This window comes from Charadrius vociferus, unplaced genomic scaffold, assembly GCF_000708025.1.
Source record: "Charadrius vociferus isolate BGI_N301 unplaced genomic scaffold, ASM70802v2 scaffold115, whole genome shotgun sequence".
Lineage (NCBI taxonomy): Eukaryota > Metazoa > Chordata > Aves > Charadriiformes > Charadriidae > Charadrius > Charadrius vociferus.
The window spans coordinates 128,064-142,992 of record NW_009648636.1 but is presented as its reverse complement, the minus strand read 5'-3'; the positions used below and the strand labels follow the sequence as shown (position 1 = coordinate 142,992).

At 50.3% G+C, this 14,929-nt stretch overlaps 3 protein-coding genes across 3 annotated transcripts; 1 reads left to right on the top strand and 2 right to left on the bottom strand.

Moving 5' to 3' along the window:
- The first annotated feature begins 4,654 nt into the window (after positions 1 to 4,654).
- LOC104287553 (proto-oncogene Mas-like) lies at positions 4,655 to 8,244 on the top strand. Its single transcript, XM_009886274.1, has 3 exons — positions 4,655 to 5,091; positions 5,359 to 5,628; positions 8,142 to 8,244. The coding sequence occupies exons 1-3, from the start codon at positions 4,655 to 4,657 to the stop codon at positions 8,242 to 8,244; spliced, it is 810 nt and encodes a 269-aa protein (XP_009884576.1).
- Positions 8,245 to 9,281: 1,037 nt separating this feature from the next.
- LOC104287552 (mas-related G-protein coupled receptor member B4-like) lies at positions 9,282 to 10,262 on the bottom strand. Its single transcript, XM_009886273.1, has one exon. It carries the CDS (start codon positions 10,260 to 10,262, stop codon positions 9,282 to 9,284), a length of 981 nt encoding a protein of 326 aa, XP_009884575.1.
- Positions 10,263 to 13,798: 3,536 nt separating this feature from the next.
- On the bottom strand, positions 13,799 to 14,722 carry LOC104287550 (proto-oncogene Mas-like). The gene has a single exon (XM_009886272.1). It carries the CDS (start codon positions 14,720 to 14,722, stop codon positions 13,799 to 13,801), a length of 924 nt encoding a protein of 307 aa, XP_009884574.1.
- Positions 14,723 to 14,929: the final 207 nt, after the last annotated feature.

Genomic DNA, 14,929 nt, shown 5'->3' with positions numbered 1-14,929 from the left:
CTTGAGACAGGGAAAGCTCAGACCTGTTGGACAGGACAGATCCCCAGCAAAGGTTTCAACGCAAAAGGTTTCAGTGAGTAATTCTCCCCATTGTCCAGTGTCCATCCCAGCACGGTTCCTTGTGCTGCAGCTAATTCCATTCAGCTGTGGCCAGTCCCACGCCAAAACCATCTTCCTTGGCTCGCCATGGCTCACGAGATGCCTCCATCCCTGGAGCATCTTCTTTCAGAAAGCATCTGCAGAGGTTTAAACAGCTGTTTCCACCGTGTTTTCCTTCCAGTTCTAGTCCAGACCCTGTACCCGGTCTTCTTCCCCTTCGGCCCCTGTTTCTCCCTTTCAAGCTCCTTGCCAAAGCCGTGACCAGAAAATTTGCCTCCTCTTCTTTCCCTTTCTGTCTTTCTTTAATCTGCTCAGCTTTCTGCTTTTCCTCACACCTGTCACAGACGAACACAGCAACACTCAAAATCTTTTACAAATTCTCCCCCTGCAATCCGGGCATGTGTTCTTTAAAGTATTTCTGTATATCGGGGGCTGCCTGATCCACGCTGATGCTAATTGCGAGTGCGTCATTAAAATTTTTTGTGGTCTGTGCTGCTTTGAGCTGGACTAGAGTTCATTTTCCTTCCAGTGGCTGCTGTGTTTCAGATTTGGTATGAAAGGAATGTCAATCATGTATTGGTTTACTTGTTGCCAGGTGATCGTTATAGTATTTAAGGACTTTTTTCAGCTTCCCCTAGAAGCTGAGAAGGAGCACAGACAGAATAATGGAATGGCCAAAGGAATATTCCGTACACTAGACGTCACGCTAAATATATATATTTTTATTATTATTGTTATTTTCCTTTTCCATTACTGTTCTATTAAACTGTTTTTATCTCCACCCACAAGGGTTTTTTTCCCCCTTTCCCTTCCTTTTCTCCCTTTTCTCCCCACCCTTCTGAGGGGAAGGAGGGGTGAGCGAGCGGCCGCGTGGTCCTGGTTGCTGGCTGGGGTTAAACCACGACAGTGGTCATCCCCCAATATTTCAACAAGGCTTGTTGGAGTCGGGCCCACAAATCACTAGGATGTTCGTCCAGCCTTTGTCAGCACTCCTGTACCTTAGCCCAATTTACCCGCCATTATCTGCACGCCCTAATTGCTTCTGCTAAATTTCGGACTGCAGTTTGGCTGGTGGCTCTCCCTCCTGCATTATTTTAATCCCAATTTGGATCATTTGCCGGCCAGGGGGTTCTACCTCTCCCAGCTTTTTGTGCTACTTCTGCAAGCTTTCTTAATTATCTTTTTCCATTCATCTGGCCGGAACAATTCTTTTAAAAGTATTTCGGTATCTCCCCAATTTGGGTCACACCCTGGGCATATATTAGAAAAACAACTGAGCACATTTTTTCTGCATCCTCTCTCAGTCTGGGCATTTTACTCCCCCGTGAAGCGGAATCTCTGGGATTCCAAGGCTGGTTCATAAATCGTGCAACACAGGGGGAACCCTGTCACCTCCCGGTTGCATAGCAGCGGGATTAGGTAAAACAGTAAAAATCATAGGGTGGAGTCTGGCAGCCGGGGGAGCAGAATCAGAAGGCAGAGAAGGAGCAGTAGGTATATAAGGTGGAGCGGATGCGATTGGGACATTAGCTGAGGCTTCATCCAGGGCAGTAGCCTCCGCTACTGGAGGCGTTACTTTTGGCAATGCCTCTTTTATCCCGCACCTCCGACTTGGGTGTTTCCTCTCCCGCGCTCAGTCATCCCAAACATACCAGTAATCCATTTGTCCCAGGAAGCCATCCTCTTGGCAATGGTGCAGAAAGGTAAGGCTGTGCTGATCAAAGGTCCCCTGTGGTGGCCGCCGTTCTGCCAAGTTTCCATCTCTGGTTATAAATGGCCAGCCGTGGAGCATAAATTCTTCCCAGTTTTTGCTGTACCTCAGCCAAAGACGTCCTTTTCTCTGTGCCAGATCTATTTCCGATTCTTTTTCTGCCACTAAAAGAGACTTGAACCCCGCAGCACTTGAACCCCCTACCACGTGCACCTTGCGCTGATGAGGCTGCACACCACCTAAAGCTGCAGCAAGGGAGAAACTCAGACTCGCTGTGGTACAGAGAGAAAGACTCAAACTCCCTACAGGATTTTCTGTTTAGGGAATTGTCATGCTCGCCCTTCGGCGTCAAAGTTTCCGGGTGAACTCACCCAATGCCAGCAGTTGGATGTTTGGAGACAAGAGGATGTGAAGGTGGTGGTGGCCTAGGGTCCCCTTCAGGGTGCCAAACTGTTAAAGAAGTTACTTCGCCCTAAGTTTCCTGTAGCAGAGACTCAGGCAAAAATCCCCCAAATAAATAATTTATTCAAGTGGTGCAGCAGCAAGGGCAGCTCGAGCTGGGTGCCTCCAGGGAGGGACCCAGAACAAAGAAATTACTGGGCCATTATACCCTTACAATCCATGCATCTGCCTTTCATGTGCTCTTCACGCGCCTTGCACACACCACCTGGTCCAGTGGTAATTTCTGGTCTGGGGTCTTCTTTTCCCTTATTGGCTTCTTTCTGTGTCTCCCAGCGGGCCGTTAGCTGGTCTTATCTTGTCGGGTTGCAGCCTCTACTGATGGTTGCAGCTTCCTTATCTCCTGGTTCACACCAGTCTCAGGGCCTTCCTTTGTGTAACTAAGCAGAAGTTCAAAACAAGTTCCATTTATTTAGGTGAAACAAATAAGCTCGCAGCTGGGAAGCTCTAAACAGGGGTGGAAAGACTGACCACATAGGTGCTCAGTGGACAATTCCCAATTTCTAACCCCTATGCCCAGTTTCAAAAATCCGAGCCCCAACTTCATGTTTTCTTAGAGGACAATGGACAAACGGGCTGTCCTGGCGCTTCTACGGGCAACAGTGGGAATGGTCAGCGTGGATAAAGGGGATCTGGACAACAATATGGTAGCAAAAACGATAATAGGGTTTGCCCAAATGATGAACCTCGCCTCTGTAGCAGTCTGCCTATCTACCCCCAAGTCAGCAGAAGACCCTTTACTGATTTTTGTGCTGGAAGTTAATGTACCACTAGCCCTCGAGTTTATATGGAAACAATATAATAATTACAGCTTTCATATTGGAAATGTCTATGGCCGTATTGCCCATAGTTGGCCATCTGATGTGGTGAATGCTAGCTCAATGTGGGACGCAAGATATAATTAGAACTTCCCACCTGGTGATGAGGCCAAGGGGTGGAATGATGGTGAAAATAGTACCACACCAGGAAGCCCCAGCGCAAGTGGGATGGTGGGTGGAATCAGTATTCAGGGCATTCTGGAACCAGGCCTACAACTGTGAGCCTTAGCCAACGCTACGTCTGGTAGCCTGGGACTCTGAAACAATCAGTTACAACATACTGGTAAAATGACTCTCCAAAACCGAGCCGTTTTGGACTTGATGCTATTACATCAAATTATGCGATTAAATGAAATTATGCTATTAAAGGAGATATCCCACACGTACTGATGCCGATGCCGCTAAAGGAGCAAATCAACATGATGATGAAGGTGGCAACAGACTCGGAGGCAATTGTTGCTGCAGAACGAATGGACTGGCTGGGGAAAGTTTTTGATATGTTTGGGTCGTCTTTGTCAGCATGGCTAACTAGCATCCTCCAGTCTTTGATAATGATTGTAGTTATGGTTATTTGGATTTGTATTATGATAAGTTGCACTAAGTGTGCAATAGTGAGATCTGTATCGATTGTGGAGTATACTCCCCCAAAAACCATTTGTGTAATTGATGTCCCAATACAACCTTAGGACAACCAAGAAACGATGATCCACCATGAGCATGAGGGTCCCAGAGACCACGCTCCCTCTTAACTTTGAAGGCAAGAGGTGACTGTAGGACCACTCCAAAGAAACCAGTCAAATAGTGACTGTGGTCAAGGGGTGGACTCTTTGGCAGGTGCACCCACCCTGATAGGGACCAAAACTTCTCCAAACTCTGGCAGTTGTGGTTTAGGGGTCAGGTGACCCAGTCACATGCACACTTCGGCTGAAAGATGAGCAAGTTAAGGCCCTCAGCCAATGAGGACTAACATGACCATGTATGACCACAGATCAGATTTGACCGAGGGTATAAATGGAGCCCAGACGGGGTGCAAATTGAATCAGTCCTCCTCAGAGAAGCGGGTCTGCAGTCAGGGACTCTCCCTGTGGTTTGGGATGTCACCCATCACCACTCCTGCAAGCTGAGAGCCATCACCTGACTAGGTGAGCGATTAGGCATTTTGGGACATGCTGCCAAAGCTTAAGAATTCTTAAATTGGCTGTGGCGTATTAATTCCTTTTAACATCTTGAGCCTGTTGGTTATTTGTTTGATAATGTTTGTTGGAGTCTTAAACAGTTTTGGTAGAAACAAAGTTTAGTTTGAGTTTATCAGCTGCCTAATTTAATTTCCTAATAAGACTCCATGACAGATGCCTCCCAGCTGGGACAGGGCTGGAGGGGTGGAGGCTGTCCTGGTCATGGCAGGGGATGGGGTCTTTCCTGGCATAGCCTGGGGCTGGCGTGGGGCCATGGGGAAAGATGATGAGTGCTGGGAACGCTGATGCCCCTCATTTCCTTCTGATTCCTGGTCTCTCCTAGGAGTGGTGGGAGAGGGAGAAGGCGGCCACCCGGAGTAGGGTCATTCGCCATGGAGGAGACCAACACAACCAACCTCTATCTGTACTACATAGATTCTGGATATGCAGACTTGCCGCCAGCTAAACCAAATTGGTGCATAAACTACCAGTTGAATATGTCGATAACTGCAAGTGTTTTTATTGGTATTTGTCTGTGTGGACTTGTGGGGAATATGGTGGTTTTGTGGTTCCTGGGCTGCCAGATGAAGAAGACCCCCTTCACTGTCTATGTCCTGAACCTGGCCATCGCTGACTTCTCTCTGCTCCTGTTCCTCCTCGTTGTACTTACATTATACATTATTTCATCAGCCTATGGGTTTTATCAATTACAGTATGATTTGTCTTATTATATCCTGATGATTCTGTTTCTGTTTTGTTATTTTGCCAGCATGTGTCTCCTGACAGCCATGAGCATTGAGAGGTGCGTCTCTGTTTTGTTCCCAATCTGGTACCGGTGTCACCGCCCAAAGCACTTGTCAGGCATCATGTGTGGGGTGCTCTGGGCTCTTGACGGACTTGTTGTTTCTTTGACTTGTGTAATCTGTAATAGCCATTTTCATAAACACTGTGAAGAACTATTAAAAGGTTTAAGCATTGTGAATTTTCTCATTTTCTCTGTGTTCACATTGCTTTCCAACATGTCCCTCTTCATCAAACTCCGATGTGGCTCACAGAGACGACACCCGGGCAAACTCTATGTTGCTGTCCTCCTCAGCGTCATCTTCATGTTCATCTTTGGGTTTCCTCCCACTCTGGCAATTTTCACCGATCTTATTTATATAAACGTCTTTTGCCTTCATATTGCCTACCTGCCGACATCGCTGAACAGCAGCGTCAACCCATTCATTTATTTCCTGGTGGGGAGTTACCGTCAGCACCGCTTCCACAGCTCAGTGAAAGTCGCCCTCCGCCAAGTGTTCGAAGAGAAAGCTACAAGTGAGGAGGGGAGCCACGTGCCTGAGGACACTACAGTGGAGACCACTGTGTAAGGCACTGCTGGCAAGGAGACCTGGAGATGCGTCCCCTCGCCAACCACCAGAAGGAGATGGAGACACGGGGGCACAAAGCACAGAGCCAGCCCAGCCCAGCGCAGCACTGCTCAGCCAGGCTCAGTCCCTGTGCCCGCGCTCTATTGCCATGGCCGTGACCCTCATTGCTCTGTCCCCGGCGAATAAACTTTGTCCCCTTTAGCTCAGCAGATGAGTTCTGTGGTGTTTTGGGAGATGTCTTGCCTGGGAAAAGTCTGACACAGGATGCCCTGGGGGAGCTCTGGCCATCTCTGTTGTCCAAGCAAGGCCGGGCTCTGCAAAAAGGACTGCAAAAATGAGCAAGCCAAAGGGTCCTGGTTGGTGGTGGGGGAGGAGTGGTGTAGAGAATAAGGTGTAGGGTAAAATGACAGTTTGGAGAATGAGTGTCCTGGTTGCAGCTGGGGTAGAGTTCCTTCTCGTGGCTGCTGTGTTACACATTTGGTATGAAAGTCGATAATGCATATTGTTTTAGCTGTTGCCAGGTAATGGTTATAGGACTGAAGGACTTTTTTCAGCTTCCCGCAAAAGCTGAGAGGGAGCACAGAGAGGACACGCTGGACAAAGGAATGTTCCGTGCCATAGACATCATGCTGAGGACATCAATGGGGATGGGCCGGGGAGCAGGAATCTGTGGTCGCTGCTCAAGGAGGGCTGAACAATCGGTCATCGGGTGTTGAGAGTGGGTGAGAGTGACTTGTGTTGTATTAGTTTGGCTTGTACATTCCTTTACCATTATTGTTATTGTTATTGTTGTTATTTTCCTTGTCCATTATTGCTCTATTAAACTGTCTTTATGTGACTCTACGACATGCTTTTTTTCTGTGCTGCCTCCTTTTCTCCCTCTTCTCCCTACTTTTCTGGGGGAGAGGAGGAGAAGTGAGAGAGCACCTGCGTGGTCCTACTTGGTGGCCAGGGTTTAACCATGACAATGAGAAAGAAAGAAAGGAAGGAAGAAAGGAAGAGAAAGGAAGAGAGAAAGCAAAAAAGCACTAGAGAGAATGGGAAAGCAAAAGAAATACAGAGAGCAGTGAGCTGTCCCCACAGTGCTGATGGATGAGGTTGGGTGAGACAAGAATCTGCAGATAAAACCCCATCTGCAGCTCCATGTAACCCACAGACGCAATCTCTAAGGCCACCCGCCGGGGGGAGTTTCATCAGAAGCAGCGGGTGAAGCCCTTGTGCTGTTGCATGTCCACACCCTGGGCATTTCCCAAAGTGGAGGGTCTCCTGGTCCAGCTCCAGGTACACACAGGGAAAGCCTGAAGGCCCTCTCGTGGTGGGATGGCACTGGAGGAAGTTGGAAGGAGAGGAAGGGGGTGACGTGGCTGCCTCCTACTGACAAGATCGCCTTCCATGGACTTATGATTGGAAGTCATCATTGATGTGCTGAGATTGTGCGGGGAGTCTCCTGACCACGGTATGTGATCTCTGGTAAAGGCCTGCTCCTCAGGCACGAGGGAGGAGACCAAACCAAAGTGGCTGTCCCAGACAGCCGTCACCAACCCCTTTTCCTGGCAAGCCTGACTTTGCAGAACTTCTCTACCTGAAGTGGGAATTTGTCATACTCTTTAATTCCACGGTTAAATCTTTCTGAGAAAAGTATGGGCTCGATAGTGCCGGGGGTCTACGAGTGGCATGTTCTCCACATTCATTTTTGTGCCTAGAAGTTCACGCAATGTGCTGTTTTCCAGCTCTTCTCCAGGGCAACACGGCTTTTTGCAACAGACTAAGGCTGGGTGACCAGACATTGCATTCTGGAGGTTGTCACCTCCCTGCTGGGGCCTCTCAGTGACCGAACAGGACAGTAGATGTCCCTCCAAGGGCACAGAGTATCTACTCCAGCCCTGTTCCTATCAGTCCCTACATGAAAACCAGGAGTGGTTTTTAAGACATGTTTCCCTTTGCAATATCTCCACAAAAGTTTTGTCCACAAGGACAAAAGCATCCCAAAGGAGGCTTCAGACTCTTTTGCCTGACTTCAGCCAAGCCTATGATGCCCTGTCCTCCAAAGTTGGAAGGGGAGATGGGGGAAGCTATGTCTCCAGAAAAGGCAGCGATTTTGGCAAGGAAATATTTCAAGGTGAAGAGTGAGCTAACACAGTGCAACTCAGGATGTCTGATGGCAATGATCACCTCTCTGATGCCAGAGATAAGCACAGCGGGCCAGTGCCAGCTGCAGAAGCTGCGACGGGAACCTGCTCTGGCACAGCCCACCAAACACTCCCCGAACACGGCTCTTTGCCATCACGCAAGTCAGGGGATTACCAGATCAGATGGTCTCGGCAAGTCAGAGACAATAATTCCCGTACTCTTTTGGCTCGCAGCGAAGATTTCATAGTATCTCCACCCAACGCACCTCTGTCTCCATGAGCAAAAAGACCCTGAAATACGGAAATTAACATCACCAAATGTATGGGCCACTTAATTTTATGGAAATTGGGAGCATCACACTGCTCATCTGCCTCCGCAGGCTGGCAGGGAATGGGGCCATCCTTTGGTTCCTCAGCTTCAGCATCAAGCGGAAGCCCATCAATGCCTCCATCCTGACCCCAGCCATCCTCAGGAGGAACTGAGCAGCTCCTGGGCACCGCTGCTTTGGTAAATAAGCGTACGCTCCAAAAGCCCAATTACAGTGGTCTTTTTCTGGTTACTTACCTAAGGCATCATTTTGTTACTACTCCTACATGAAATTTGGATTTCTTTTTTTTTTTGTTGGCCAACATGGTAACTCTGACCACAAATTCTGTTGAATAAACAACAACTGGGCTTCACTGCCGAGCTGGTCACTGGTGAGCAGAGCAAGGCTGACTCCGCTCTGTCATAAAACGGCTCGTTTCCTCTCATTCTAAAGTCTCTGTCTCACCTATGAGGAGGACAGGTACCCCTAGAGCATGTTGGACCTCATCCTAAGGCAGGTGACCGCGATGGTTGGGGTGAGCCATCTGTTGACAGTGCCAAGACCTCCTCATTCATTCTGGGAGGGACCTGGGCAGCAGAAGACATGTCTCTGGGATGCAGTTAGCAGAGATGTATCTCACCATAAGAAGGCTCAAGTTGAGCCAAATCACCACAGTGGAGCTGCCCACAAGTGCTGAAAGCCTTCTGGGGCGATCCCAAACACATGCCTACTTGCCTGGCAACAACGCTGACTGTGCAGTCTCCACATATTCTTCACACAGTTCAGCACCCACTGAGGAGGAGCACACACAAGGGTTTGCCCAGCAATGGCTCTGCCCTGCTGTGCCAAGCTTTCTGATCCACCCAACCTCTGCTCTTAAGAAGACACACCAAGAAACCCCACTGGCAGGAGCTGAGAGCCTCCGTGGCTCTGTTTTAATAGAGCGCAGGGTAGAGGGAGGTCACTTTTGAGACAGGGAAAGCTCAGACCTGCTGGACAGGACAGATCCCCAGCAAAGGTTTCAACGCAAAAGGTTTCAGTGGGTATTTCTCCACATTGTCCAGTGTCCACCCCAGCACGGTTCCTTGTGCTGCAGCTAATTCCATTCAGCTGTGGCCAGTCCCACGCCAAAACCATCTTCCTTGGCTCGCCATGGCTCACGAGATGCCTCCATCCCTGGAGTATCTTCTCTCAGAAAGTGTCTGCAGAGGTTTAAACAGCTGTTTCCACCGTGTTTTCTCCGGGAGTTTCCCCTCTGTTTTGGGGCTCTGTTACATCTTCAAAAGCCCTCTGGAAAGCAACCCTGACAGAGGGTGTGAAGTTCTTTGCACAGGTCCCAGCCAAGAGGTAAATAACAGGCTTGACAGTGCTGTTCAGACAGGCCAATGGGAGAGAGTCATCGAAGACAAAACCAGAAAAATCAAAGAGTCTTAGCAAGAGCCAGTAACCAAAATCCGCAGTGAAGAATGGGAAGAAGAAGACAGCTAGCAGGACCACACCACAGAGCGTCCTTGGGGGATATTGCCGTGAACAACACAAGACCCTGGCAAGCAGGGTTAAACCAGCCAACATGAGGGTAAGCACTGCCAGGAGGTAGCTCAGGACGAAGGCGATGAGCACTGCAGGGCAGAAGGAGAGGGTGAGGGTGAGCAGGGAGGAGAGGAACCAGAGCAGGGCACACACGAGCACTGGCAAGCGCCAGGAGCACTGGCAGGGGCAGCGGGCCAGGGGGAGGAGGGACAGAGACGTGACGGCACTGACGGCTGTCAGGAGGTAGACGCTGGCAGTGAAAGAGAAGACGATGGTGATGTTCAGCACGGTTGTCACGTCCCGTGAGCCCAGCCTGTGACAAAGGCTCTCTGGGCTGTAAAGTATCACAAGGGCAATGGCGATGGAGAGGAGGAAGGTGAAGTCGGCGACGGCCAGGTTGAGGACGTAGATGGTGATGGGATTCCTGCGGGCACGGGAACCGAGGAACCAGAGGATGGCCCCGTTCCCCACCAGCCCACAGACGCAGATGAGCAGCGTGACAGGGACTTTGCTCAAGTGACCATCTTCATAGACGGTCCAGTTGTAGTCATCATCCTCGTGCCTCAGCAGCCTGTGATGCCAGCTCCTGTTGTATGCTGTCCCACCGGGCTGGCTCCAGCAAGCAGGGCTGGCTGGTTCCACAGCAGGGAACACTGTGCTCATTACGAAACCTCTGCCGCTTCTCCTTCCTCCTCGCACAGCTGGAGGGACGAGATAAGACAGAGACACGTTAGCAACTCTGCTGTCCCCGAAAGAAGGTGGTTCAGGTCTTTGCAGCCATGCCCCAGGTTCCGCGTGGAGGAGCACAGAGAGGAACGAGGGACAGGAGAGATGGCAGCCAGGGTGTGGGGAGGTTGGTATGACACACCTGGCAGAAGAGTATGTACAAGAGGTGGAGCAAAAGCTAGTGAGATGCCTCCTTCCTGGCTTCGGCCAGGACAGGTCGGGAGGAGGGAAATAACAAGATGAAAGGGTTGTCCTTGGAGATGTCAAAAAAGGGGGTGGATCTGATATGGATTCTCAGATTTCTAATGTTATAGTTGATATTACTGCTGGGTTCCTTCAGGGGTACACTCATTTCATTATTCCCCTTTCACCTCTTTCCACAATATTTATAGGTCTTAATACCCTCAAGAGCACTATTCCCCAACCAGATTTGGTGCAAACTGACCAACAGGTTCAAAACCAACGAGGGGAGGCACCGATTAGGCTGAAAAAGAAACCACCCTCCCACCCAGAAAAGTCTGACCTTCTTTCCTCTCGCAGCCTGGAGAACTTCGCTGGAGCAGACGCCCTGCAGACTCACATCACCTCGTGCTCGCCAGCTGCCGCCTCCGTGATGGGATCTTCATGAGTTTTCCTGGAATTATCACTTGGAAAACTGGACCGAAGCCTGCCTTGGTGAGCCTGTGCAGTGTCCAGAGCGGGATCTTTCTCCAGTCCTTTCACAAACCACTTTTCTCAGCATTAGCCAAGCAGGTCATGTTCTCAACAGTTCTTGCAAACAGGGAACTATTTCACCGCATTTGACAGTGTCGGGGTTCTGGTTATAATCTCTTCTTGGATTTGTACAGGAAATGACTAACAAAAAAGAGTCTCAGAAACTAGACCTCTGGGAAAAGCACATTGTCTCCGTGTCCGGTTCCTCTTTCATTTCATTTTAAAGCAACCCCCATCCCCAAATATTCATATCTTTGAACTGGCTGAACCTTTCTCCCGTCCTTCCAGGGGTGTATCTTTAGGACCCTGAGCTTCAAGCTTGGCGTTCCTCCAAAGCTTCTCTTTCCAATTCAGATCTCGGTTTGCCGCTTGCATACTGCAATCTCACTGTGATATTTGACCATCAAAGGCACAAGTTTCCGAAAGCGTGCTACTGTGTACAAACTGAACGATAAGACCTGCATGCAAGCCCGAGCACAGGCAGATGGCAGAGAGATGTCGGATTTCAGGAAAATCTTTTTTTCCTAAGGAAGGATGAATCAATACAGCCCTGAGAAGGACCTGGGGGTGCTGATTGACGAGAAGCTCAACATGAGCCAGCAATGTGTGATCACAGCCCAGAAAGCCAACCACATCCTGAGCTGCATCAGAAGAAGTGTGGCCAGCAGGGCAAGGGGGGGATTCTGCCCCTCTGTTCTGCTCTGGTGAGACCCCACCTGGAGTACTGCATCCAGCTCTGGAGACCCCAACATAGGAAAGCCATGGAGCTGGTGGAGCGGGGCCAGAGGAGGCCACAAAGGTGATCAGAGGGATGAAACCCCTCTGCTGGGAGGACAGGCTGGGAGAGTTGGGGGGGTTCAGCCTGGAGAAGAGAAGGCGAAAAAGGGGAGACCTCAGAGCCCCTTCCAGTGCCTAAAGGGGCTCCAGGAGAGCTGGGGAGGGACTTCTTACAAGGGCATATAGCGACAGGACGAGGGGGAATGGGTTCAAACTGGAAGAGGGGAGATTTAGCTGAGATATCAGGAAGAAATTGTTGCCTGTGAGGGTGGTGATCCCCTGGGGCAGGTTGCCCCGAGAAGCTGTGGCTGCCCCATCCCTGGAGGTGTTCAAGGGCAGGTTGGACGGGGCTTGGAGCAACCTGGGCTGGTAGGAGGTGTCCCTGCCCAGGGCAGGGGGGTTGGAACGAGATGAGCTTTAAGGTCCCTTCCAACCTAAACCATTCTATGATTCTATGAATGCTGGTCACTTGGCTTTAGTCAGCTAGAAGGCTTTCATCTGCATTGTCTTCTACACTCCCTTTGCAGTCAGTCAGCTGCCTAAAACGGTTTTCACAGACAGGTCCATGTAATTTCTAAAGAGCTGAAGGTGGGCGAGATGATTCCTACCCTGACTGGGCGTGATGAAGGTGAAACGCAAACAGCTCCTGTTGCATCTGGGAGCAAGGGGTGTTCGTGCTGGGAACTGGCACACATGGGGACCTCAGGACCAAAATCACCTCCTCTCTCCCTCACTGACGCTGTGGTTGGGTCCCCAAACTACAGAATCTCACATCCTCTCACCAAGCCAACCTGTACACGTGCAAACAGGTCATGGGTAAGGAAAACGTCAAGGTAATGCCGTGCAACACCCATGTGCTCTGCAAAAGAGGCACCCAGAGGTTTCTCAGCTTCTACTTTCACAGGCAACAGCCTGAGCCTGAAATTTTGATTTCCAACACCAGATTTACAGACATCAGTTATTTGTTTGCATAGGGGTCAGGCTTGTATGTGTTCAAAGGAAGCTACGTTCTGTAAATATTATGGCGCTGGTAGCAGTTGTTTGTGTGTGTCAGGAAAGTTGATCAAACCATCTGGCGGGCAGAGCTCAGCCTCCTGGAGCTTTCGCCTGTGAGAGCTTTCCCATCCTCTAGTTCTGTCGCTCTTCTCGGGTCTCTCCTAGCAGTTTGCTCCATGGGCTTCACCACCCGGTGCACAGAGTTGCACTTTCCAACAGCCATCAGCCCCTAGATATCTGTCTGTCCATCCATCCTCTGTCCATCTTGGTCCATGGCAGGGGGTTGGAACTAGATGAGCTTTAAGATCCTTTCCAACTCTTACCATTCTATGATTCTATGATCCGTCAGACTGAGATGGGTTTCTTCCATCAGACTGGGGCACAGGAGGACATCAAGCCAGAGGGAGCTGAAAATGTAATTTCTGTCCCTCGCTATCATCTCCTCTGGTCTGGGGGCTTTTGAGGGTCAAGCTAGTGAGTGCTCAGTGCATAAATATCAGGCTCCAAGGTCCCAGAAGAGGGTAGGAAGAGTTGGGACATCTCCATACTGGGAAGCAGACAAGGCACAGGTGGGGACCCAGGAGTGTGACTGTGTTAACCCCAGAGGAAAAAAAAATGATGCAGGACTTTCTGGACCACATCATTTCCGCAATATAAACTAGTGGGCTGTGTGAGGGGACTGTCACAACTGAAATTTGGAGAACAAGCAAGGTCACCCCATGGAGCCACCAAGGGAAGAAACTGCAATCACCGGTAAGCTACATGAAAGACACTTTTATTAAAATAACTTAAACATAAGTTTGAGGTGGGAACCAGCCCTGCCCCAGGAAATCTCATCAAGCCTGGCCATGTCCTGGGGGACACGCGACTATCCACTGCTGGTCCTGCTCACCCAGCAGGGCAAGGGCACTGCTCCTGTGGGTGCTGGCCCGTGGTGCAGAGTCAGGGCTCCCCCTCTCCGGGTACCAGTCTGCAGCCATCGGGGTTTAGGCAGCAATTCCCATCACAGGGGTCTCACCCACCTCTTGGGAATCTGCCCGATCTTCAAAGACCCTCTGCAGAGCCACTTTGACAGAGCCCCTGAACCTGGAATTTCCATAGCTCCCAACCAGGACGTAAATAACTGGATTGATGCTGCTGTTGAAGGAGGCCAGCAACAGGCAGATCTCAAAGACAAAATTAATGTAGACAAAGAAGTTGAGGAAGATCTGGACGCTGAGCGGGATGCCAAAGAGGACGAAAAAGAAAACAGTGAGGAAGATGACAGTGTACAGCTTCGCTGGGTGGTGTTGCCAAGAGCTACGTCGAAGCTTGATGAAGAGGATCAGGTTGGAAAGAACCACAAAGGGAGTGAAAAAGCAGAAATTGAGAAGGCAGAAGGTTCCAAGAACATTCCAGCAGTGTTTAGAGTGACCCAGGTCACACACAAAGTACACCAACCCGGCAAGGACACAGGCAAGGGCCCACAACAGGCTGCACATGATGGCTGACAGGAGCTTTGGGCGGTGGCATCGGCACCAGAAGGGCCAGAGGACCCCCACACACCTCTCCACACTGATGGCCGTGAGGAGATAGAGGCTGGTGCTGTAGGTGAGCAGAACCATGGAGTGAAATAGCGGCAGCACCCGCAAAATCTCTGGCTGAAAACAGCTGAGCATGGGCATGTGATATATTACGAGGAAAGCCGCTGTGCAGAGGAGAAAGCAGGTGTCGGCGACGGCCAGGTTCAGGAGGTAGGCGGTGAAGGGGTTTCTCCTGATGCGGAAGCCGAGGAGCCAGAGGATGGCCCCGTTCCCCACCAGCCCGCAGAGGCAGATAAGCAGCGTGATGCTACCGGTGACGATTTCAGGGATGTGTTCTGCAAAGCACTTGGTCCCGTTGTGTCCATCCTCACAGACCACGCTCTCCATAGGTGCTGGGGATGCTGTACTCCAGTCATGGATCGTGTTGTTGGGATGTGAGTCCATCTTCCTTCTTTGTCTCTTGTGCTCAACTGGGGAAAGGCAAGAGATAAAGGCAAAATTAGTGACTCTCAGGTCCCCAGTACTGTGGGGACTTCCCGGGAAGGGAAGGGAAGGAAAGGGAAGGGAAGGGAAGGGAAGGGAAGGGAAGGGAAG